The sequence below is a fragment of the Littorina saxatilis genome, linkage group LG10, assembly GCF_037325665.1.
Source record: "Littorina saxatilis isolate snail1 linkage group LG10, US_GU_Lsax_2.0, whole genome shotgun sequence".
Taxonomy (NCBI): domain Eukaryota; kingdom Metazoa; phylum Mollusca; class Gastropoda; order Littorinimorpha; family Littorinidae; genus Littorina; species Littorina saxatilis.
In genome coordinates, this window is record NC_090254.1 from 36,605,264 (window position 1) to 36,630,263 (window position 25,000).

Consider the following 25,000-nt stretch of genomic DNA (forward strand, 5'->3'; position numbering starts at 1 on the left):
ATAAGTCCCATGGTTTACTTAAGCAGTCCTGGTTGGTCAAAGAAGTCACATGTGAACACTAAATCAGTCCTGGTTGGTCAAATAAGTCACATGCTGCACTAAATCAGTCCTGGTTGGTCAAAGAAGTCACATGGTGCACTAAATTAGCCCTGGTTGGTAAAAAAAAGTCATATGCTGCACTAAAATCAACCCTGGTTTGTCAAAAAAGTCACATGATGCCCTAAATCAGCCCTGGTTGGTTAAAAAAGTCACATGATGCACTAAATCAGCCCTGGTTGGTCAAATAAATCACATGGTGCCCTAACCAAATCCTGGTTGGTCAAAACAGTCACATGATGCATTTAATCAGTCCTGGTTGGTCAAATAAGTCACATGGTGCACTAAATTAGTCCTGGTTGGTCAAATATGTCACATGGTTTACGTAAGCAGTCCTGGTTGGTCACATAAGTCACATGGTGCACTAGATTAGTCGTGGTTGGTCAAAAAAGTCACATGGTGCACTAGATTAGTCGTGGTTGGTCAAAAAAGTCACATGGTTTACTTAAACAGTCCTGGTTGGTGAAATAAGTCACATGGTGCACTAGATTAGTCCTGGTTGGTCAAAAAAGTCACATTGTTTACTTAAGCATTCGTGGTTGGTTAAAAAGTCACATGATGCACTAAATTAGTCCTGATTGGTCAAACAAGTCACATGATGCACTAAATCAGCCCTGGTTGGTTAAAGAAGTCACATGGTGCACTAAATCAATTCTGGTTGGTCAAATAAGTCACATGGTGCACTAGATTAGTACTGGTTGGTCAAAAAAAATCACACGGTGCCCTAAATCAATCCTGGTTGGTCAAAACAGTCTCATGATGCATTTAATCAGATTCTAGTTGGTCAACGAAGTCACATGGTGCACTTGATTAGTCCTGGTTGGTCAAATAAGTCACATGGTTTACTTAAGCAGTCCTGGTTGGCCAAAGAAGTCACATGGTGCACTAAATCAGTCGTGGTTGGTCAAATAAGTCACATGCTGCTCTAAATCAGTCCTGGTTGGTCAAAGAAGTCACATGGTGCACTAAATTAGTCCTGGTTGGTAAAATAAATCACATGCTGCACTAAATCAATCCTGGTTGGTCAAAACAGTCACATGATGCATTGAATCAGTTTTGGCTGGTCAAATAAGTCACATGGTGCACTAAAAGTTAATCCTGGTTGGTCAAAGAAGTCACATGGTTTACGTAAGCAGTCCTGGTTGGTCAAAGAAGTCACATGGTGCACTAGATTAGTCCTGGTTGGTCAAAAAAGTCACATTGTTTACTTAAGCAGTCGTGGTTGGTGAAATAAGTCACATGATGCACTAAATCAGTCCTGGTTGGTCAAATAAGTCACATGGTGCACTAGATTAGTACTGGTTGGTCAAAAAAATCACACGGTGCCCTAAATCAATCCTGGTTGGTCAAAACAGTCTCATGATGCATTTAATCAGGTTCTAGTTGGTCAACGAAGTCACATGGTGCACTAGATTAGTCCTGGTTGGTCAAATAAGTCACATGGTTTACTTAAGCAGTCCTGGTTGGCCAAATGAGTCACATGGTGCACTTTATTAGTCTTGGTTGGTCAAACAAGTCACATAATGCGCTATATCAGTCCTGGTTGGTCAAATAAGTCACATGGTGCACTTGATTAGTCCTGGTTGGTCAAGCAAATCTTATGGTGCACTATATTAGTCCTGGTTGGTCAAACAAGTCACTATATCAGTCTTGGTTGGTCAAATAAGTCACATGGTGCACTTAATCAGCCCTGCATGGTTGGTTAAAGAAGTCACATGGTGCACTCTAATCAATCCTGGTTGGTCAAAAAAGTCACATGATGCACTAAATCAGCTCTGGTTGGTTAAATAATAATTCTCTTTATTTATATAGCGCCTTATCCGAAGTTCAAAGCGCTTTTATGCCGTGTGAGATGGAATTTTTTACACAATATATCACGCATTCACATCGACCAGCAAACCTCAAGCCTGTTAGGCGAATGTTCACCTTTTGCGGCCTTTATTCCAAGTCACACGGGTATTTGATGGACATTTTTATCTATGCCTATACAATTTTGCCAGGAAAGACCCTTTTGTCAATCGTGGGATCTTTAACGTGCACACCCCAATATAGTGTACACGAAGGGACCTCGGTTTTTCGTCTCATCCGAAAGACTAGCACTTGAACCCACCATCTAGGTTAGGAAAGGGGGGAGAAAATAGCGGCCCGACCCAGGGTCGAACACGCAACCTCTCGATTCCGAGCGCAAGTGCGTTACCACTCGGCCACCCAGTCACATGGTGCACTAAATCAATTCTGATTGGTCAAATAAGTCACATGGTGCATTCAATCAGTCTTGGTTGGTCAAATAAGTCACATGGTGCACTATATCAGTCCTGGTTGATCAAATAAGTCACATGATGCATGCACTAAACCAGTCTTGGTTGGTCAAATAAGTCACACGATGCCCTATATTAGTCCTGGTTGGTCAAATAAGTCACATGGTGCAGTAAATTAGCCCTGGTTTGTCACACAATTCATATGATGCACTAAGTCAGCCATATGGTTGGTTAAAGAAGTCAGACGGTGCACTAAATCAATCCTGGTTTGTCATACACGTCACATGATGCACTTAATCAGTCCTGGTTGGTCAAATAAGTCACATGGTTTACTTATTCAGTCCTGGTTGGTCAAATAAGTCACTAAATATATACGTACGTATATATGCATGTATACATGTATGTGTTTATAAAGTTGGTGTATGCAGTCACTCTTTTCTAAGCTATATTCACTATGTTGCCTGTAACATTGTTTCATTAGTGAATAAAATCCTCTGATATGTATGTATGGTTGTTAATTTATGTATGTACTAGATGATTACCCGCTTCGCCGGGTACCGGCTTCGCCGGGTATCGGCTTCGCCGGGAAGAAGTAGAGCCGAATACCCGGCTGCGCCTGGGACCTGGCTTCGCCGGGTGTACGCCGGCTTTGCCGGCGCACAAAGGAAGGGAGATCTAAAAATAGTAACGTGCAGTGACCTTCTAAAAATAGTAACGTAGTAACGGGAATATGGATTGACGCCACACGAAGGAAGGGAGATAAACGCAAAACAGTGGAGAAGATAAGGAAGAGTTACTGGGAATGGTGAAATGAACAGAAAAACCAAAATCGGTTCAGCGCTGCGCGCTGAGAGCACGTGTTGAAAATTCTCATTGACCAGGTTCTGTGCGGGGTCTACCTGAATATGCCCACCAAATTTGAAGCAGATCCATCGAGAACTTTGGCCGTGCATCGCGGACACACGCACACACACACAGACAGACAAACACAAGTCGTATATAAATATATAGATGTGTGCATGTAATGTAATGTAATGTAATGTAATGCATGTACTCATGTATACACGCATGTATGTATGTTTTGTTTAATAGAAAAGAGATGCAGACTCACTTATGCACACCAATTCACATTCACAAGTTTTAAAAACTGCTTTATTTCGTGAGCACCTGGCTTGCTCAGCTTTTTTTAAATGTTGAGAAACAAATTTTAGAGCATGAACGATGTAATTGATTAATTTTGTAGCATGCAAACATATTCAGTTGCAACATCAATGCTTATATATACGCACCAAAACCTTCTTCTCGGCTTTGACAGACCATTAACATTATTTTTTTCATGTTACTGAAATAAAATACCCTTAAGAACTTGCAAGCTCAAGCATTTTTTTGCGAGTAGAAATAGACTAAATTTGTCATGCATCTGACCGGTTTCGTACGTCGATGAACATATATGCAGAATATTTTAAATGCATTTTACATTTAACCAAAGAATTGTTTGTCTGCAGACCAAACTCCATCAATGACCATCTGGCATAGGCATAATAACGGAATCCAAAACTATTTCTTTATTTGCCCTGTGAAAGATTTTTTATGACACACTAATAACAATGAACACTGCTTCAAATAAAAGTGTTAATTAATTTGATAATTATGCTTCAAACATCAGTGAGCCAGATAAGAAACAGATAGATTGACTGTTACAGCAAAGTAACTATACTCTACATCTGCAGAATTGAGTTATGCCTTATTTCTTTATGCTCATTTCAAGGCAAAACTTTATTTGCAAGAATATATTAATTAATATTGCAAGAATTAAGAGCAGTCAAAACAGACAAGATACCAATGGTTGACACTGTCTGTCATAGGTCATTTGTATGATTATGATCAATAAAACAACAATGAACGTTTGAATTCTTGACTTGCATCAAGCTTTCCTGACTTCATGATCATGCATTTTACAATGGTAAGCATTATGATTATGACAAGAGCTTAGCCTTGGGTTTTATTTTGTACTATTGCAGTAATTATGACTGGGAACGACAAGGATACATAGAGCTGAAAACATCGACAGTGGACGAATTCCGAAAATACCTCACTTGGGTTCATATCAGGGGCGGGGATGTAGCTCAGTCGGTAGCGCGCTGGATTTGTATCCAGTTGGCCGCTGTCAGCGTGAGTTCATCCCCACGTTCGGCGAGAGATTTATTTCTCAGAGTCAACTTTGTGTGCAGACTCTCCTCGGTGTCCGAACACCCCCCGTGTGTACACGCAAGCACAAGACCAAGTGCGCACGAAAAAGATCCTGTAATCCATGTCAGAGTTCGGTGGGTTATAGAAACACGAAAATACCCAGCGTGCTTCCTCCGAAAGCGGCGTATGGCTGCCTAAATGGCGGGGTAAAAACGGTCATACACGTAAAATTCCACTCGTGCAAAAAACACGAGTGTACGTGGGAGTTTCAGCCCACGAACGCAGAAGAAGAAGAAGAAGGGTTCGTATCGGTTGGGAAAGAGTGAATACCCTTGCTTTTACTGGGACAAACATCAGAGGGGCCAATCACTAGCGAGGGGTGTGTCTGCAACACGTGGACAGGAGCACGTGTGAATTTATTTGTCCGAGAAAAAGCAAGGGCATTCACTCTTTCACAACCCATACAAACCCGACAGAGTTATTTCCGAACATCGTCTATTACTGTGACTCTTGCATCCATAAAAAGTTTGTTCTGACGTTTTATTCTTCAAACTTTTTTGAATGAAAGACTGCTGGGAGTTTGAGCAGTCTCTAGTCTTATTTTTGTACTGGAAACCAAGTTTCCTTACGCAGCTTCAGAACAGTTCTATAGTTTACCTAGAAGTGAGGTGAAGAAGTTGCTGTAATTTGAAATTGGAGGTTGTGACCTTAATAAAGTTTACTTTCGAGCAGAATATAGCACAGCAAGCATATCAAACCAGTGACGAACATGACCATTCAAGCCACAGGGGGGCGTTGAGTAATATTTAGACTAGAACTTTGAAACGATGATCAATTAAATATAATTGTCTTAGCTTTTCTCTGTTCTACGAACAATAAAGAATGTATAATTTGATTTGAAATTATACAACTTATTTTCTTAGCTTTTCTGTTCTTGGAACAGTAGAGAATGTAGAATTTGAAATTATACAACTAAATTTCAATATCTTATAAAGTCTCATAAAGGCAATTTTTCGTGTAGCGGAGATACAACGAAGAAAGTTTTGTGAGCGCGCCAGCCCCGTTTCTGCTGCAGCAGAGAGCTGTGCGTGTCCGGCCAGCCAGGCTTGAAAGGGCGGGCATGCGCAGGTCTATGCGGCCCCTTTTCCAAGAACAAATGTGAGTATTATAAAGACGTTGAGCTCAACCTGATGATACCTACTCATATTTTAAAACATTTTGGCGAAGTGGTGGAACATGATAAATATTCTCATATGTATTTACAATGTGCAGCAGCTAGGTTGCACATTTATTTGTCAGATATGACCTTTGCAATTAGGCCCCCCAAAAAAAAGGTGTGGTTACGGTAACATAGCCAAAAAAATAGGGTAGGAAGGTAGGCAATCACTTTTTTTTTTTTTTTAACTTTTTTTTCTAGTGTGTACAAATTAAACCTACTTGACAGGGAAATAAGTGTGCGACTCGGGCGCTTTCGCTTTCATTGCGTTTTCTGCACTCGTTTACTTGGTTTTTTTTGTATTTTTTTGACAAATGTAATAAAAGGTTATAGGGTCGGCCCCAAAAAATAGGGTAGGTCGGGTTACCGTAACCACACCTATTTTTTTTTTAGGCCTTATGAAGAAAAAAAAAATCTCAAATAGCAGAAACACAGATAAATAATATTGATAATTAGTCATTACAAGTACTGTGTTTGTTTACATGCACAGACTGTAAACAACAATAAACAAACATATGAGATTCATTTTGCTTGCGGTTCTACCAAACGTGTGTGTGTGTGTGTGTGTGTGTGTGTGTGTGTGTGTGTGTGTGTGTGTGTGTGTGTGTGTGTGTGTGTGTGTCTGTGTCTGTGTCTGTGTGTCTCTACATGTGTCCAAACAAATGAACTTCAAAGAAAAATAAATGCATGCCTTAGAAAAACAACAACAAACAAACAATCAAAATCATCACATTGAAACTGTCACTCAAACAGAACGTACACAATTCTGAGAAATGGAATGAAATCCAAAAATATACTAGTTTGAATATGTTTCCCAAACCATACATTTCTGATATCTCGCTCTCTCTCTCTCTCTCTCTCTCTCTCTCTCTCTCTCTCTCTCTCTCTCTCTCTCTCTCTCTCTCTCTCTCTCTCTCTCTCTCTCAGTCCCACACCAAAGCACACACACACACTCACACACACACATCACACACACACACACACACACACACACACACACACACACACACACACACACACACACACACACACACATCCTTTCTCCTCCCATAACTTAAAGATTGAACATTAGCAACATATTACAAAAATGCGGTAGGCTGAGATTTGAACAGTAATTAATTTGAATGCATGATGAACACATGAACTTTAACCGGAAAATGTAGCTTAAAAGGTACACACAATGACATCAGCCTCTCGAATCACACTTTAATGCCAGTCTGTACATATTACATAACCAGTCAGCGTCTTAACATCTGAATATCAAAGATAAAATGCTCGCTGCTTTTACCCTCCTGAGACAAGACAACGAGCACATATGATTTGTACACCTTCAAGAATGACACTTTTAACATGTGCAGTAAAATAAATATTTCAATAAATTAATAAACAAACAAATAAAATTTAAAACACAGATAAGTGAACAAGAAGTCACAACATGCCCGCAACACTCCGTTGGTTTTGTATTCCTATTGCACTGTTATTAACGGTCTGTTTTTGTGCGTGCGTGTTTGTTTTTTACTTAAGATTTCTATCGTCTGTAAGAAGTTACTTCAAAAACCTCGTATGCAAAAGGCCTTGTGGTTTTCTATATACAGTGATACCTGTAATGAGAAGCCCCCAAAAGAACAGAGCTCTAAATAAAGAGAACATTCTTTCATCAAATGGCTTTTTTCATAATTTCATGCCACGGAGGGACTGCTGCAAGAAGGGGGTGTTGATTGATTCTTGACTTCCCTTGAACCCGGTAGGGTCATTGCAAAGGAAGTACGTTTCTTGATCCTCAAAAGATGGTACAATGCAGGCCTGAAAGTGGCGAGTATTTTACCTGCCATGGCGAGTAGAAACATGTAAATGGCGAGTAGAAATGTTAATCCACTCGCCAAATGCAAGTAAAGTTGCTGAAACAAATGGTTGGTTTGGCGAGTAAAAAGACTCAAATTTGCTCTCTGGCTAGTAAATTATGAGAAGTACAAGCCAAAGGCTAGTGCCCCATTTTGTGGACTTTCAGCGCTGCAATGAAACACCCCTTTTAAGACCCCCCCCCCCCCTCCCCCCTGTCCCATTTAAGACTCCCTCTCTTTTAAGACCCTGTTTTTTTAGATTTTCCGTTCATAACCTCTGTAATTGTACCCCCATTTTAAGACTTGATTTTCTCAGACGTTCGGAGGTCTTAAAATAAACCCGCGGGTTAGGGGGAAGAATTTACCCGATGCTCCCCAGCATGTCGTAAGAGGTGACTAACAGATTCTGTTTCTCCTTTTACCCTTGTTAAGTGTTTCTTGTATAGAATAATTATAGTCAATGTTTGTAAAGATTTTAGTCAAGCAGTATGTAAGAAATGTTAAGTCCTTTGTACTGGAAACTTGCATTCTCCCAGTAAGGTCATATATTGTACTACGTTGCAAGCCCCTGGAGCAAATTTTTGATTAGTGCTTTTGTGAACAAGAAACAATTGACAAGTGGCTCTATCCCATCTCCCCCTTTTCCCCGTCGCGATATAACCTTCGTGGTTGAAAACAACGTTAAATACCAAATAAAGAAAGAAAGAAATAAAGACAGTAGAGGAGGTCTCAAAAGGCAGGTTCCATCGTACAGTAGTAGCTGCAAAGAAAGGACACCTGTTAGGACCAGTCAAAAGTGTTCTTTCTTTCTTTCTTTATTTGGTGTTTAACGTCGTTTTCAACCGTTCAAGGTTATATCGCGACGGGGAAAGGGGGGAAGATGGGATAGAGCCACTTGTTAATTGTTTCTTGTTCACAAAAGCACTAATCAAACAATTGCTCCAGGGGCTTGCAACGTAGTACAATATATGACCTTACTGGGAGAATGCAAGTTTCCAGTACAAAGGACTTAACATTTCTTACATACTGCTTGACTAAAATCTTTACAAACATTGACTATAATTATTCTATACAAGAAACACTTAACAAGGGTAAAAGGAGAAACAGAATCTCTTAGTCGCCTCTTACGACATGCTGGGGAGCATCGGGTAAATTCTTCCCCCTAACCTGCGGGGGGTAGGGGGCCTGTCATGTCAGGTATACTTTGGTCAAAATAATAGACAAAGGGAGCACCGAAAGTGTCCTGTCATGGGAGTTGTCCTCTCAAGGGAGGTGCCTTACATCACAGGTACCAATAGCGATAGGATAAACTGCAAAAAGAGCAGTTATGGCCGCCGTGCTTGAATAAGTTGGATTGACATCCCAGTCCGGACATTTCTTTCAGTAAATCTCAAGCGTGCAGACTTGTCACTAATTTTATCCTACATACGTGAGAGAGACACCTGTGAGATAATAATCGTTCAAATCACACGTGTGTATATCATGTAAATGAGGTCATGTCAAGCAAGTCTGGCAGGGACCTGTTTTTCCACTGCTTATGATGCCAAAGTCACCGAGGCAAACGTCATTATAGAAACACAAATTGCGCACACTAATTACCCTCGATGAATCTTTAGAACTAACACGTCACGCCACACTTTCAGAGTGACGTTTCTTTGCTTTGACGTAATAGATTGCACGAGGCTTTAGAAGAGATCGAGGTTCCAAAACAAGCGTCTTCAATTTAGCTGCCTCGAATGCAGGACATTTTCAGTAAAATACACGTAAGTACAGTATGTAGGATAAACAGAATACTACACGGCTTGCTGTATCGTACCAGATTTACACTCGTTGCTTTTTCAAATAGTGAACAGCTCGCTTTCGCTCGCAGTTCAATATTTAAAAAAAAAACTCGTGTAAATCTGGTACGACACAGCAAGCCATGTAGTATTCTCTATGTACTCCACAACATGCACAAATTGTTGCATCATCAAACAGAATGGAGAGAAAAACAAGTTGTACATAAGCTCAGGAAAAAAGTATACAAACATAATATTGAACTGCCCGCTTGAGGAGCATGCTTTTTGAAACCTGAATTTAAATCTTCTCAAAACCTTCACTAATAGTTTGGTACGTCTTTGCCAAACAGTACTGAGAGGGAATTAAATGGGAAAAAGACAAACTCTGTTCTTCCACAAAATTGTGGATAACGGCAGTATCATGAACATATATTGTAAACTTTGTTAACAACTGAAGGGGAAAACACACACACAATTTGAGTTTCAAAATCACGATAACTTTAAATGTTTCGTCAGTAGTACATGAAAAACCATACTTTTAAACAATGTGGTAACACAGCAGTGAATACGAAACGGTGAAGAAGAAGAAAAAGACCCACCCGATTGATATCTTTGAGCACTCTGAGGACATTCCTTTAGTCATAGTTCATACAGCAGTATGTAAATATAGTCACTGATTCCGCAGAGACAAAAATCCCAAAACAGGTACCGACTGCCAGCGACTCGAAATTCAGAATCAAAAAACAAGAATTATAGGCTATTTTAACGTTTAATAATTGAAGGTAAATTCACATTTACCTTAAATTTACCTACAATTATTTAACGTTCCAATAACCTACAATTTTTGTTTTTTGATTATGCAAAGACATCCCAGCTCTTGTGTACATGTTTTTTCAGGTCTGATAATGTGGGGAAAAAACCACCTGTTACATAAGTATAGCAGCAACATATAGGTCAAGTACTCATGCTTGACCTATTACTCACACATGATCCATTTTAAGTCGGGAAGAGAAGAAAGGAAATGTAAGATGTGTGACTCGCAAACGATCGAAGTGCCAGACATCGAACAAAATCAGCTGCGTCGTTTTTTTTTTCATTTGTCTCATAACTATTGTTTTGTCTCAATTAAGAGTCCATTGGATCGATGAACTTGTGAATGACTTCTTTTTTTCAAAAATTAAACGTTGCAATAGATATCATTTCTTGTTTGTTTACGTTCAATAAATGAAAGCATCCAGACTTCATATTTCAGTCATACTGTAAAATCCACCGGCAGTGCACAAGACTGCTAATTTTATGCTCAAAATTCCTCACATAAGAGTGGTAACTGAACCTCCCAAACCCCCTCCCTTCCCCATTTTTGTTTGTTGGTAAGCCCTTACAGCATCATAGAATCCGAAATGAAGCATGATGGGGACACAATTACACTTAGAAATAACAAGGAAACAATGACGCGCAGACTAGATAATTTGAGAAGGGTTAAAAATAACGTCAACATCTCTGAGACATTCATGTCACTGTATTCACAACGCTCAGATCTGTACACATACACACACCAACAAACACCGCCCCAGGGATTTCAGAATCCTCCACAGCGAGACGGCTGACTCTGTTAAAATCTGATGGCAAAAGGAATTAATAACTGCACACGTGAATCTAACAGTTAAACACACTTTCCTTCTGTCATGTATAGCCACTTTTCCTTAAATCTGTGCACAGGAGCTTGTATCCAATCGCCGGTCGATCATTATTTACTGACCGGTGGTTGGATACAAGCTCCTGTGATCTGTGCAAAGGATGGATGTCTTATATCCCATTGATATCTGGACGTCTTTCAAACCGCTGTTATATAAACGAGAGAAATAAAATTGCCGGACACATCTCTGCCTGAACAGTTTGTCCTCTGTGCATCTTCTTAGCGTCTCTAGACATAGTGTAGGAGTCCACCAATAGAGGATGAAGGCCCAGAACAATATTTAGCTCTCCAGAAGATTTCAGAAATTGTTTCCAACAAATATTCACAGGGCATCTGAGGATTCTATGAAGTCAAGAAAAATGTAACTCCTCCTTTTAATGTCCAGGATGAGGTGAAACTGACGCAGCATGGCTGAAGGAGAACCCCTTGCAGTAGAAGCTGTTTTGGTGACCCAATGGCCCTCAGTAAAGGAAAACAGTGGTGTTCCATACGTGCCACAGGAGTAAATGTCTAAAAATAGCAAACGAGGAAGTACAGTACATAGAACTCTGACTTTAAGTTGCAATGATGCTTACAAGATCCCTTTTCAAAACCGAAAATCTTCTTACGATCTTGATTTTGCAACTGTGTGACGTCTTCTCAACACAAATAACTGACTGTCCAAACGCTCACAGAAAGCTGATTATGTAAACACTAGCACTGAACTGTCTTGTGGATTCAGCAATGCTCTCGCGTTGTTGATGATTATGCTTTGGAGTCTGGAGGTATGGATGCGTCAATCCGCTGTTTGCAGTGGGTCAACTGATGGATGGTTTTCTCTAACAACGAGGACAGTTCTGATTGCCTGAACACTTGGTCGTTGCCTTGGACCTGTGACAGAAATGTTGTCCGTGTTAAATGATTTTGAAGACTGGAAGCCCCCTAGAAACAAGAGAGTAGGACAATTTCCTTAAAACAAACTTAGATCTGATCTCATAAATGATAACGCTGCCAGCTAATTGCCAGGGGGGCAGTTGTCTGGGGGGCAATTAGCCCAGAACCCTCCATAACAATACCTTAAGGCAATGCAGAGTCATGCAAAAAAACTTCCAATTCATTCTAGTCTTCATTTTGTCAGTCTTATAACTCAGAAGTAAACAGCCCGGGAATAAAAACCACCTAAAGGCACTTCTATTCTGCTCTTCTTGGGTAAACTCCTGCACATCATGCGATTATCTGCTGGCCGATGTGAATGCGTGATGTATTGTGCAAAAAAATTCCATCTCACACGGCATAAATAAATCCCTGCGCCTTGAATATGTGCGCGATATAAATTGCATTAAAAAATATAAACAAATTTTTAAAAATCCCTGCGCTTAGAACTGTACCCACGGAATATAAGCCTCATATTGATTGATTGATTGATTGATTATGGTATTGTTGCCAAAAGAAATTCATGATTATCTCTGCTTCAGCCAAAAAAACACATTGTTCTTAACAACAGATTTGAATTTAGAAAAACAACACACCAAATAACTCACAGACTTGGGATGCTGATGGTTCAGATGTTCTGCTTTCACTCTCACGATTTCTGCCTTCAGGTGCTCTACGTGACCCAGAAGTGTGTCCAGTGCTGCAAAAACAACCATAGTTTTGACATTTTAATTGCACCCTAAATGGTTGCAAATGAAATCACACACACGCACACATACACACACACACAAACGCTCGCGTACGCGTTCGCACGCACATACACATGTAAACACAGACACACTCACACACACACACACGCACTAACACAAGCATGCACGCATGCACACACATACACACACAAACACACACATGCACGCTCACACACACACACGCACGCGCGCACTCACACACACACGCACGCACACAGACACACACACATATATATATATACGCACTCACACATGCACGCACGCATGCACGCACGCACGCACACACACACACACAGACACAGACAGACAGACAGACAGACAGACACACACACACACACAAACACACACACACACACACACACACGGGAGGGTAAACAACACAAATTCACTCACCGTCTGTGTGGAGGGGACATGCACAGATGTTGTTTTGAGCGGGCGTTGCAGGTGTCTTGGACGGTGACGTTCCAGAAGAGAAGGTGGAGGTGGGGGAGGAGGGGTCGATGTCCTGTGCACACAAAGACACAGACAACAATCAGCCTGCTGGTGTGTATTAAATTGCTGAATATTCTGTTTGTCTTGAAATGGATAAACAAACAAGTCGCGTAAGCCGAAATTACTACATTTAGTCAAGCTGTGGAACTCACAGAATGAAACTGAACGCACTGCATTTTTTCAGAATGACCGTAGTCCGCCGCTAGTGCAAAAGGCAGTGAAAGTGACGAGCCTGTTCGGCGCGGTAGCAGTTGCGCTGTGCTGCATAGCACGCTAATTTACTGTACCTCTCTTCGTTTTAACTTTCTGAGCGTGTTTTTAATCCAAACATATCATATCTATATGTTTTTGGAATCAGGAACCGACAAGGAATAAGATGAATTTTTTTTTAAAACGATTTTGGAAATTTAATTTTAATCATAATTATTATATGTTTAATTTTCAGAGCTTGTTTTTAATCCGAATATAACATATGTATATGTTTTTTGGAATCAGAACATGATGAAGAATAAAATAAAAGTAATTTTGGATCGTTTTATTAAAAAATAATTTTATTACAATTTTCAGATTTTTAATGACCAAAGTCATTAATTAATTTTTAAGCCTCCATGCTGAAATGCAATACCGAAGTCCGGCCTTCGTCGACAATTGCTTGGCCAAAATTTCAATCAATTTGATTGAAAAAATGAAGGTGTGACAGTGCCGCCTCAACTTTTACAAAAAGCCGGATATGACGTCATAAAAGACATTTATCGAAAAAATGAAAAAAACATCTAGGGATATACCCAGGAACTCTCATGTAAAATTTCATAAAGATCGGTCCAGTAGTTTAGTCTGAATCGCTCTACACACACACGCACAGACACACACACACACACACACACACACACATACACCACGACCCTCGTCTCGATTCCCCCCTCTATGTTAAAACATTTAGTCAAAACTTGACTAAATGTAAAAAGATAAAGAGTGCCACCATTAGACTTAAACAAAATGTCCCAGGTGGGGATATATATATATATATTTTTTTTTATCCACACAGCCAATGAAAGACGAACAACCCATCCAATTCTTTGACCGTTAAAGAGGGTCTGTTAATTCCCATCCAATCTGACCGAAAGCCTTTGCCGTATGCACAGGCTCTATATTATGAAAATAACACAAAGCTACAGGCCCTTGCTTTATGATATTGACAGACAAATTGGGACAGTTGGGTCGTCCACCATTGGCTTAATGTTGAGTCTATACCTACTTGGCATGCAGCTTCATAGGCAGATGCCATCACCTAGTCTGATACAGATTATTCCGGGCTGGATTTCGCTATTTCAAATTTCCAGAATTATTTTGCTTTGTTAACATATATATACATGTATTACATAATTGCCAAGCACATCATGTGGGGCGTTTAATCAAATAACATTCATCCATCCCCTCACAATGTTCTTTCGCTCACTCTCTTAGAATTCTTCATATCATAATGCAATTCATAATACAATTCAAACGATGCAGGCACATCCATACATATTACAACATGTCATTTGAGAAATAAAAAGTAATTATAATACTCATACCGTTACATACTTCAAACTTGCTCTGTTATTATTGATCACAGACTGTGCAGAAGATAAACAACCAAATTTATTCTCTCACGCGTTGAACGCAACCATTGATCCAAGATCATTCACTCTTAAACAGCTCATATAAACCAACAGAGTTGTTTCTGGAATTTGTCTATTGAACAAATAAACTGACCTGACAGTTTTGAGGGTTTATTGGTTTACTGGTGCCTTTTTCTGAAATTAATTCATCAAAATGTTCAAACTCCCAACAGCAATCATAGTGTTGATCTGTGGTATGTGACCAAGTGGAGAGCTGGTCTTCTCCAATGTAAAAGCCTGACCATATCTGAGATAGTAAGGCGAGCTGTTTCCACGAGGCGGAGTGGGCCTTTAACCCCTTGACTGCCTTAGGACGGGTATACCCGTCCTGCACTTGTGCATTATTTCCATGATTAGATTCTAAAAACAGATTCTTGGTTGAATTTCTTTTAAAAATAACATAGGTTTTACTTTTCTACCTACTACCAGTTTGGAGCTAGAATTTTTTGTGAATTATTACACCCCGAACTCCAATATTCCCTGGCAGTCAGGAAGTTTTGATTGGCAGCGAAAGGGTTAAGCTATAACTCCTGCGACTTACCAGTGAACCAGGGGGGTTGGCAGGAATGTTCGGAGGCTGATGCAGACTGTGACCACTGCTTGAGTTGTGAAAACTGCTGGTGGTCAGCTCTTCCATGCTGCTGAAGCTGCCCTCTGACTGCGAGTGCCTCAGGTGTTTTAGGTTCAAACTGGACAAGAAATAAAGTCGCTTGTTCATTTCAATGCTTGTCATTCTCTCAGATGCCAGGAGAATGGTTCCGTATAACTCTCACTTACTCTAATACATATGAATAATGTCGTATGCATCTAGAGCGCCTAATTATGCCCTTTGTTTATAAGAAATAAACATCAATCAACAGATGGGGAAATAATTTTAGCATACTGCTTGCTGGCTAATGTTGGGACACAAACATGACCATGTAAAGAGTCAATAAGACTGATAATAGCACGTTGTTTGCTGGCTAATGTTTGGGACACAACAGTGACCATGTAAAATGAAATTATGACTGATAATAGCACGCTGCTTGCTGGCTAATGTTTGGGACACAACAGTGACCATGTAAAATGAAATTATGACTGATAATAGCACGCTGCTTGCTGGCTAATGTTTGGAACACAAAAATGACCATGTAAAGTGTCAATAAGACTGATATTAGCATACTGCTTGCTGGCTAATATTTTGGACACAAAAGTGACCATGTAAAATGCAATTACGAATAATAATAGCACGCTGCTTATCGTTTTGTACATGGTTTGGGACACAACGGTTACCATACAAAGTGTAATCTATGCATTATGCCTTCTTCAGAATTACGTCATACATCAAAGGCTATCACAAACTATCACGCCCAGCTATACCAAGCGATGAAAAATCTGTAACGTTTTGAAAATATAAAACGTTTTCATCATGAAGAAATGTCACAATAACCACAACAACAAAACATATACTGTCCATTAAAAGTGAAACTGTAAAGAGTAAAAAACCACCAGAAAGAATGCAAAACTCTTATTTAAAGCTCAAGCAATGAAAGGCATGCAAAGTTAACAACTGTTATAGGAAATAATTACAAAAATACATAAATAAATAAGTAAGTAAACAAATGAATAAACCAACAAATCAATCAATAAATGAAGTGCCCAGCATGCCCCAAACTCTTCACTATCACACACGCATGAGTGATTTTTACTACTTTCTTTATTTCATATACTAAACTTGGCCAAAAAATTATTGCAACAAATTTCAAACCCAAATTAAAGCATTAATCCCCCTGTCATTTTATTAACCAGTAAATGCCAGTTAAGACCGTTCACTTAACCTCCAGGATCACCTTTTGGATTAGATATTTCTTTTACAGGGATCACGTGCGCGCTGCTCAAGTAAGGGTACCGTCAAAATCGACCAGACAAAAACGGAAGAGCCGAATGAAAAATTGACAAGAAATCACAATAGGTAAAACTTTGCAACTTTGACATACGAGAAGAAAGTTAAACCAAATATCTACCCTGAATAGATTGTTTTGTTTTGCTACCTTGCGTATTTCGCGTGCTATGCTATTCCTACTGATGCAGGTGTCGATCACAAGAGCGGTCAGAACGGGACTTTTTGCGTCAATTTTTAGGGGTATATCATCACAAAAAAGGCTGCACTGTAGCAAGGACTAGGTGGATTGTTTTGAAACTTTCGGAATATTTTACCAACATACTAGAGATACTTCGAGCGAAATGATGGATTGTTAAAATGTTATGCAATTTTTCGAAAGAAGTTTTTAATCTCGTCATAGGATTGTTCCCTTATGTCCAAAAAATTCATGACTTTGCATGTCTTTAGAAAAATGATTGATACACACACTGCTAAAGTTTTATGTGCGTGTAAGCACTGACGCAAATTTGCTGGGCCAGTAAACACGCTACATATTTAAGCGATGACTCTGGTGCCACAGCGATGCCCAGCCAAGCGTGACCGTAGCATGTTTTAAGAGGCACCCAGCGATAACAGCTATAAGCACGAAACAGCGTGAACGTTCCATTTTTTTCTCATGTGTTTGCATGACTAGCAAATTAACGCCAGCGGCTACACGCAAATGAAACTTAGACAGAAACTGTATCAATCATTTATCTGTGGATATACAAAGTCATGAATTTTTTGAGGACAAGTGAACAATCCTATGACAAGTTTAACAACCTTTTCCGAAACATTGCGTCCCATCTGGATAAACAACCGTAACGATCCAAACTTTCGCACGAAGTATCTCTAGTTTGTTGGTAAAATATTCCGAAAGTTTCAAAGAAATCCACCAAGTCATTGCTAAAATATATCGCTTTTTGACATGATACCCATACAAATTGATGTAAAACGTTCCGTTTTTGACAGCTCTTGCGATCGACACCTGCATCAGTAGGAATAGCATAGCAAGCGAAATACGCAAGGTAGCAAAACAAAACAATCTGTTCAGGGTAGATAATTGGTTTGAATTTCTTCTCGTATGTCAAAGCTGCAAAGATTTTCCTATTGTGATTTTTGGTCAATTTTTCATTCGGCTCTTCCGTTTGTGTCTGGTCGATTTTGAGGGTACCCTTACTTGAGCGGCGGTCACGTGATCCCTGTAAAAGAAATATGTAATCCAAAAGGTGATCCTGAAGGTTAAGTGAACGGTCTTAACTGGCATATACAGTTTTAATTAAATGACACAGGAATTAATGCTTTAATTTGGGTTTGAAATTTGTTGACATAATTTTTTGGCCAACTTTATAATATAGCGTTAAAGCTAAGCATATCGATTTTCAGCAAAATCTACTGAACTACCACACCAATTCTCGTCTAATGTTTCCCCATTGCAGGCGTTCGGCTATTTTTCCAACACTGAAAATCTGGAAGAATCTTATTGTGGTGGCTGTTTCAATGGAGGTGAGAGAGGGACTTGGGGGTTGGGACGAGAGGAGTTGTTCTAACCCTAATCCTTCTTATCAGTTTAAATCCAAAATCAGATAGACTGCTAACGTTCCTAAATTCTGAATAAAAAACCCCAAGAATTGTAGGTTACTGGAACGTTTATCATTAACAAAACATGGGCGGGGATGTAGCTCAGTCGGTAGCGCGCTGGATTTGTATTCAGTTGGCCGCTGTCAGCGTGAGTTCAAACCCACGTTCGGCGGAAATTTATTTCTCAGAATATTTATATTTATATTTATTTATTTATTTATTTGTTTCCCCTCCATATTTTCTTTCAAACCTTGTTCGTTCCGTGTTGCGTCTGCTTTTTGTTGTCTTTTGTGTTCTTGTTTTTCCTGGTGAAGCTTCCATAAGCGAAAATTCGTACCGTCTTGTCTCGTTCTTGTATTGGTGAGTACAGTATTCCTTTGTTTTTTAACTTTATTTCTCAGAGTCAACTTTGTGTGCAGACTCTCTTTGGTGTCCGAACACCCCCCGTGTACACTACATTGGGGTGTGCACGTTAAAGATCCCATGATTGACAAAAGGGTCTTTCCTGGCACAGTTAATAATTGTCTTCCTATACCCGTGTGACAGGGAATAATAGGCCGTGAAAGGTAAATATGCGCCGAAATGGCTGCAATCTACTGGCCGCATAAAATTTCATCTCACACGGCATCATTGCAGAGCGCCGAGAACTGTACCCACGGAATATGCGCGATATAAGCCTCATATTGATTGATTGATTGAATAATTATTAATGTAACGTTTTGTTTTGATAATAATAAACGTTCCATTAACATACAATTCTTGTTTTTTATTCTAAATTATGGAACGCTAGCAATCTATCTGTATATTCTTGTTTTCTTATTCTGAATTTTGGAACGCCAGCAATCTATCTGCCTATTCTCATTTTCTTATTCTAAATTTTGGAACGCTAGCAATCTATCTGCCTATTCTTGTTTTCTTATTCTGAATGTTGGAACGCCAGCAATCTATCTGTCTATTCTTGTTTTCTTATTCTGAATGTTAATTGGAACGCCAGCAATCTATCTGCCTATTCTCGTTTTCTTATTCTGAATTTTGGAACGCTAGCAGCTCTATCTGCCTATTCTCGTTTTCTTATTCTGAATTTTGGAACGCCAGCAATCTATCTGTCTATTCTTGTTTTCTTATTCTGAATGTTGGAACGCCAGCAATCTATATATCTGCCTATTCTTGTTTTCTAATTATTCTGAATTTTGGAACGCCAGAAATCTCTCTGCCTATTCTTGTTTTCTTATTCTGAAATTTGGAACGCTATAGCAATCTATCTGTCTATTCTTGTTTTCTTATTCTGAATTTTGGAACGCTAACAATCTATCTGTCCTATTCTTGTATTTTTATCCTGATCTGTTTCTTCAGTTTTTCGTTTTTTCAACATTGACAAGCTTGCAGATGGGGTTTTATTGTGGTGCGAGTGGTGCCAGTTTTGAGGGAGGTGAGGGTGAAGGAGGGGAATTCCGGGTTGGGACGAGAGGAGGAGATCGGTTTATTTTTTCTTTCCAACATTGACAATCTTGCAGATGGAGTCTTACTGTGGTGCAGATCTCGAGCTCGTTGAACTGGGGCTGGAGCTAGGGCTAGCTGGCGGTGTCCTTGACCCCAGCTCTGGGGCAATGCCGATACAGTTCACCTCAGGCGTGTCAGTCTGACCTGGTCTATAAAAAGAACAAGCACTGACCTTGACCTTGGATACTAAAAACCGAACCTTCTGCTTGACACTTTGCTCAAGAATCATGTACTAACGCTGAAGGGTTTGAAAATCATGATTAATCACACAAAAATAGTAGCACTAAATAAAATGAAATTTTAAAAAAGTATAGCAGGCAGACATATACAATCATGCATAATTATAACTGATTATAGCCCCCGGCCTCTCTTTAGCTCATAGCAGGTATACATGATATATCAAAATAGCATTAACCGCTGTTTATCTTGGTGCAGGCGTTTTTTTGTGCTGGTGACATATATGAATAGCATACAATCCGTTTTTCCAAATATACTGTGGCTCCAAGTCTACCCCAAGAAAAAAACGATGGTTCAATGGTAGCAAGGTATGATTATGAAGACAGCTTCATTACAGCTACATGATGTAACAGACAGACTGGAGTGATATTGACAACTTCATTACAGAAATCACAGCAGGTATATTTATATTTACTTTAACTCGTCTTCATTGCAGGTATGTGGACCTCAGCATACCAGTAAACATGACTAGATTAGATACATGCTGATTAAGGATAAACAATTCTGCTGCCCTGAATCCGGGAACAGACAACTTCCAATTCAGTAGGGGGGCGACTATCCTCAACCCGGCGGGTCCCCAGGTGGCGGATAGGGGAACGGCCCCCAGATATGGGGGCCAGCTGCGAATATAGAATAATTTCAGTCCCGGACCAACTAGCAGTGTCTCTACCAGGACGGGGTGGGTTGGCAGATGGCACTGACTACCCTATAAATGCCCTACGTGTCCCATGACGGTTACACCATGCGGGTAAGAGCCGCATTAAAAGCTCTAGCCCCGGGGTGGGACCCCCGGTAAGAAATCCCCCATGTGTTCCCAGGGTTAGGTTTTTGAGCCAGGAACTAAGGGCGTGGTAACCCTGAAAGAAACCTAAGGGCTGAAGTCGGAGGATCTGGGCCAACAGGCGCACCTTTAACCAACCATAGATCCACGCAAATCGCAACAGCGAACGACAAGAAGAAGAAGCTGCCCTGAATATTTTTTCTCGGCCTGATTACGTTCTGTAATAAGATACTAGAACAGCTAGGATTTGCTCTCAAAATCGCAATTCAAAGAAGGTCAGATATAATAACCTGAGGGCTTCAGAATGGCAATTCAAGATCAGAACTGTTTTCCTTTGTAAGATCTGGTCATTAACTCCAGTTCATTTAATCTACAGGACAGTCCGATGCATTAAGCTGTTAGCAGAGTTACTGTCGAGTCAGTGTTTACAGTTTCAAAGTTTTTACTGTCACAAATCAACAAAAAGTTACATGGATTAAAAAAAATTTTTTTTTTAAATCAAATTGAAATAAAGTTGAATCAAAAAGCACATATTTTCAGCCTTAAAACCATGCAGAATGAATAAGAAAAAACCCATACATCTATATTAGGCATCAACAGAAACTTCAAAAATACATTTTAATTAAAAAATAAACTCTAAAAAATTTGCTTTCAATTTGACACGCTCAAAATGTTTACAGTAATGTTTCTTTTTCAAACAGATGCAGGAAAAGGAAAAGCAGCTCAAACCTTGACATTTGTGACCCTCCACCACGAAATGAGTCGCATGTCACCTCGCGCGGTTCTGCGCTAGGCTTAATATAAGTCCGGGGAGTGTCTGGTAACAGTTTGAGGGTCACCTTAGTCACAGGCTTATAACTCAAACAGTTTTTGCTCTTTTCTAAAACGGTTTTCACCACTGGATAGAGCATAAAAAAACTCTTTAGGAAAATGTACAAATATGAAAATCATGCAAAGGTGACATGCGACTCATTCTGTGGTGGAGGGTCACATTATCTTGATTGAACCTCGATTGCTCTTCCACATGCACACTAAGAAATATTTCAAGGGTAATGATCTCGTATTTATTTTAACACTTTGTGGGAGTCTCAGAACCTTATTTTAGAGGTGACTTCTCCAGAGAAACTTGGCAGTTCTTTGCAGATTGTAAATAGCAACTTGCATTTGCTTCCAAAATAAAAAAAAAACTTATTTGAAATTTATTAATTTTAAAATGTTGAACATGTTAAATTGAAAGCTTTTCTGACACTTTTTTTTCAGGAGGGGGTCAAGTTTTGTCTGATGCTTAATATACAAATGAAATGCATGCAACTTACCGTGGATTGAAGGTACCAGACGGAGGTCTATCAAGACTAGTTGAGTATTGTCGGACTAAACTTCGAGGTGCGGTTGGGGATTTTCTCACCTGTGGAAAAAAGAGGAAACACTGTGATGTGCATTGTTAGTTATGGTGCCCAAAGTGAGCTAAACAATATATGCCTGAGCGAACTTCACTCCAACATCAGAATTAAGCTACAGAAATTAGGTACAGCTAGGCCCGTTTCCTGTTTCGGGGGCGCTTTCTTTCTTTCTTTCTTTCTTTCTTTGGTGTTTAACGTCGTTTTCAACCACGAAGGTTATATCGCGACGGGGAAAGGGGGGGGGGGGGGAGATGGGATAGAGCCACTTCTACTTGTCAATTGTTTCTTGTTCACAAAAGCACAAATCAAAAATTTGCTCCAGGGGCTTGCAACGTAGTACAATGTATGACCTTACTGGGAGAATGCAAGTTTCCAGTACAAAGGACTTAACATTTCTTACATACTGCTTGACTAAAAATCTTTACAAAAATTGACTATATTCTATACAAGAAACACTTAACAAGGGTAAAAAGAGAAACAGAATCCGTTAGTCACCTCTTACGACATGCTGGGGAGCATCGGGTAAATTCTTCCCCTTAACCCGCGGGGGGTAACCCATAGATGGGGAGTTCTGACTGTAAACTAAACTCTGATTATTGCAACGATTTTCGTACCCCAAATAAAACATTCATTCCCATGTCATTTCATTCTAACTTTCTATGTCATTAAAGACCCTTTACTTAGCTGTCTGGCACACTTTTCGGATCAAAGATGTGTGTTATAGGTGTCATGTGACCGCCGACAAAGTAAGGGTATCCCCCAAAATTGACATGACAAAAACGTCAGGTACCAATCGACACAGAATAGGCGCTTTAATAATGAGGAAAACTTGACGATAATTCCATGTTCGATGATGGCCACAGGGTGGACACAATGATAGGTTTTGGATACATGTACTAGCTGGCTATGTAAATGAGCACTCCTGTCTCTCTTTTCCGGCTTCCTGTCGTTGATTTCACAACCCCCTGATTGGCATCACTCCAAATGAGCACAGCTAGCTTCCATGATGAAACGTCTGGGAGCTCCTCCTCTATCATTATCATTAACGTATCTGTGAGAAGAAGCTAGATGACAATCTCTGCCTGACGCGAGAGCATAACGAGTATGCACTGTTCGGGAAAATGATCAATTCATTAGAAAGCTAATAATTACTATGCAACTTCTCACGCTTTCAGGGGAAGCTTTTTCAAAAACCTTCAGGGGAATTTTTATTTTTTATTTTACATATAGGAGAGTTCTTTTTATATTTAGTCAAGTTTTTTTATATTTAGTCAAGTTTTGACTAAATATTTTAACATCGAGGGGGAATCGAAACGAGGGTCGTGGTGTATGTGCGTGTGTGCGTGTGTCTGTGTGTGTGTGTAGAGTGATTCAGACTAAACTACTGGACCGATCTTTATGAAATTTGACATGAGAGTTTCTGGGTATGAAATCCCCGAACGTTTTTTTCATTTTTTTGATAAATGTCTTTGATGACGTCATATCCGGCTTTTCGTGAAAGTTGAGGCGGCACTGTCACGCCCTCATTTTTCAACCAAATTGGTTGACATTTTGGTCAAGTAATCTTCGACGAAGCCCGGACTTCGGTATTGCATTTCAGCTTGGTGGCTTAAAAATTAATTAATGACTTTGGTCATTAAAAATCTGAAAATTGTAAAAAAAAATAAAAATTTATAAAACGATCCAAATTTACGTTTATCTTATTCTCCATCATTTGCTGATTCCAAAAACATATAAATATGTTATATTCGGATTAAAAACAAGCTCTAAAAATTAAAAATATAAAAATTATTATCAAAATTAAATTGTCAAAATCAATTTAAAAACACTTTCATCTTATTCCTTGTCGGTTCCTGATTCCAAAAACATATAAATATGATATGTTTGGATTAAAAACACGCTCAGAAAGTTAAAACAAAGAGAGGAACAGAAAAGCATGCTATCCTTCTTAGCGCAACTATACTACCCCGCTCTTCTTGTCAATTTCACTGCCTTTGCCATGAGCGGTGGACTGACGATGCTACGAGTATACGCTCTTGCTGAAAAATGGCATTGCGTTCAGTTTCATTCTGTGAGTTCGACAGCTACTTGACTAAATATTGTATTTTCGCCTTACGCGACTTGTTTTAACGTAGAGGGGGGAATCGAGACGAGGGTTGTGGTGTATGTGTGTGTGTGCGTGTGTGTGTGTGTGTGTGTGTGTGTGTGTGTGTGTGTGTGTGTGTGTGTGTGTGTGTGTGTGTGTGTGTGTGTAGAGCGATTCAGACCAAACTACTGGACCGATCTTTATGAAATTTGACATGAGAGTTCCTGGGAATGATATCCCCGGACTTTTTTTTTCTTTTTTTCGATAAATACCTTTGATGACGTCATATCCGGCTTTTTTAAAAGTTGAGGCAGCACTGTCAAACCCTCATTTTTCAATCAAATTGATTGAAATTTTGGCCCAGCAATCTTTGACGAAGGCCGGTGTTCGGTATTGCATTTCAGCTTGGTGGCTTAAAAATTAATTAATGACTTTGGTTATTAAAAATCTGAAAATTGTAAAAAAAAAAAACTTGTATAAAACGATCCAAATTTACGTTCATCTTATTTTTCATCATTTTCTAATTCCAAAAACATATAAATATGTTATATTTGGATTAAAAACAAGCTCTGAAAATTAAAAATATAAAAATTATTATTAAAATTAAATTTCCGAAATCGTTTTAA

The 25,000-nt window shown here is 39.4% G+C and overlaps 1 protein-coding gene across 4 annotated transcripts in view; it reads right to left on the bottom strand.

Annotated features, from left to right (window-relative positions):
* Positions 1-3,488: 3,488 nt before the first annotated feature.
* The window catches only part of LOC138978698 (rap1 GTPase-activating protein 1-like), a 50,719-nt gene continuing 29,207 nt past the window's right edge, over positions 3,489-25,000 (bottom strand). For 2 of the 4 annotated variants that reach the window (XM_070351488.1, XM_070351490.1), the window contains 6 exons: positions 22,205-22,293; positions 19,897-20,019; positions 15,431-15,578; positions 13,130-13,241; positions 12,584-12,687; positions 3,489-11,945 (listed from right to left, as the gene is read on the bottom strand). In XM_070351488.1, coding sequence (XP_070207589.1) covers positions 11,820-11,945; positions 12,584-12,687; positions 13,130-13,241; positions 15,431-15,578; positions 19,897-20,019; positions 22,205-22,293 — 702 coding nt within the window. In that variant the 3' untranslated portion in view covers positions 3,489-11,819. The remainder of the gene's footprint in view (positions 11,946-12,583; positions 12,688-13,129; positions 13,242-15,430; positions 15,579-19,896; positions 20,020-22,204; positions 22,294-25,000) is intronic. The other 2 variants (XM_070351489.1, XM_070351491.1) reach the window with 2 other exon arrangements.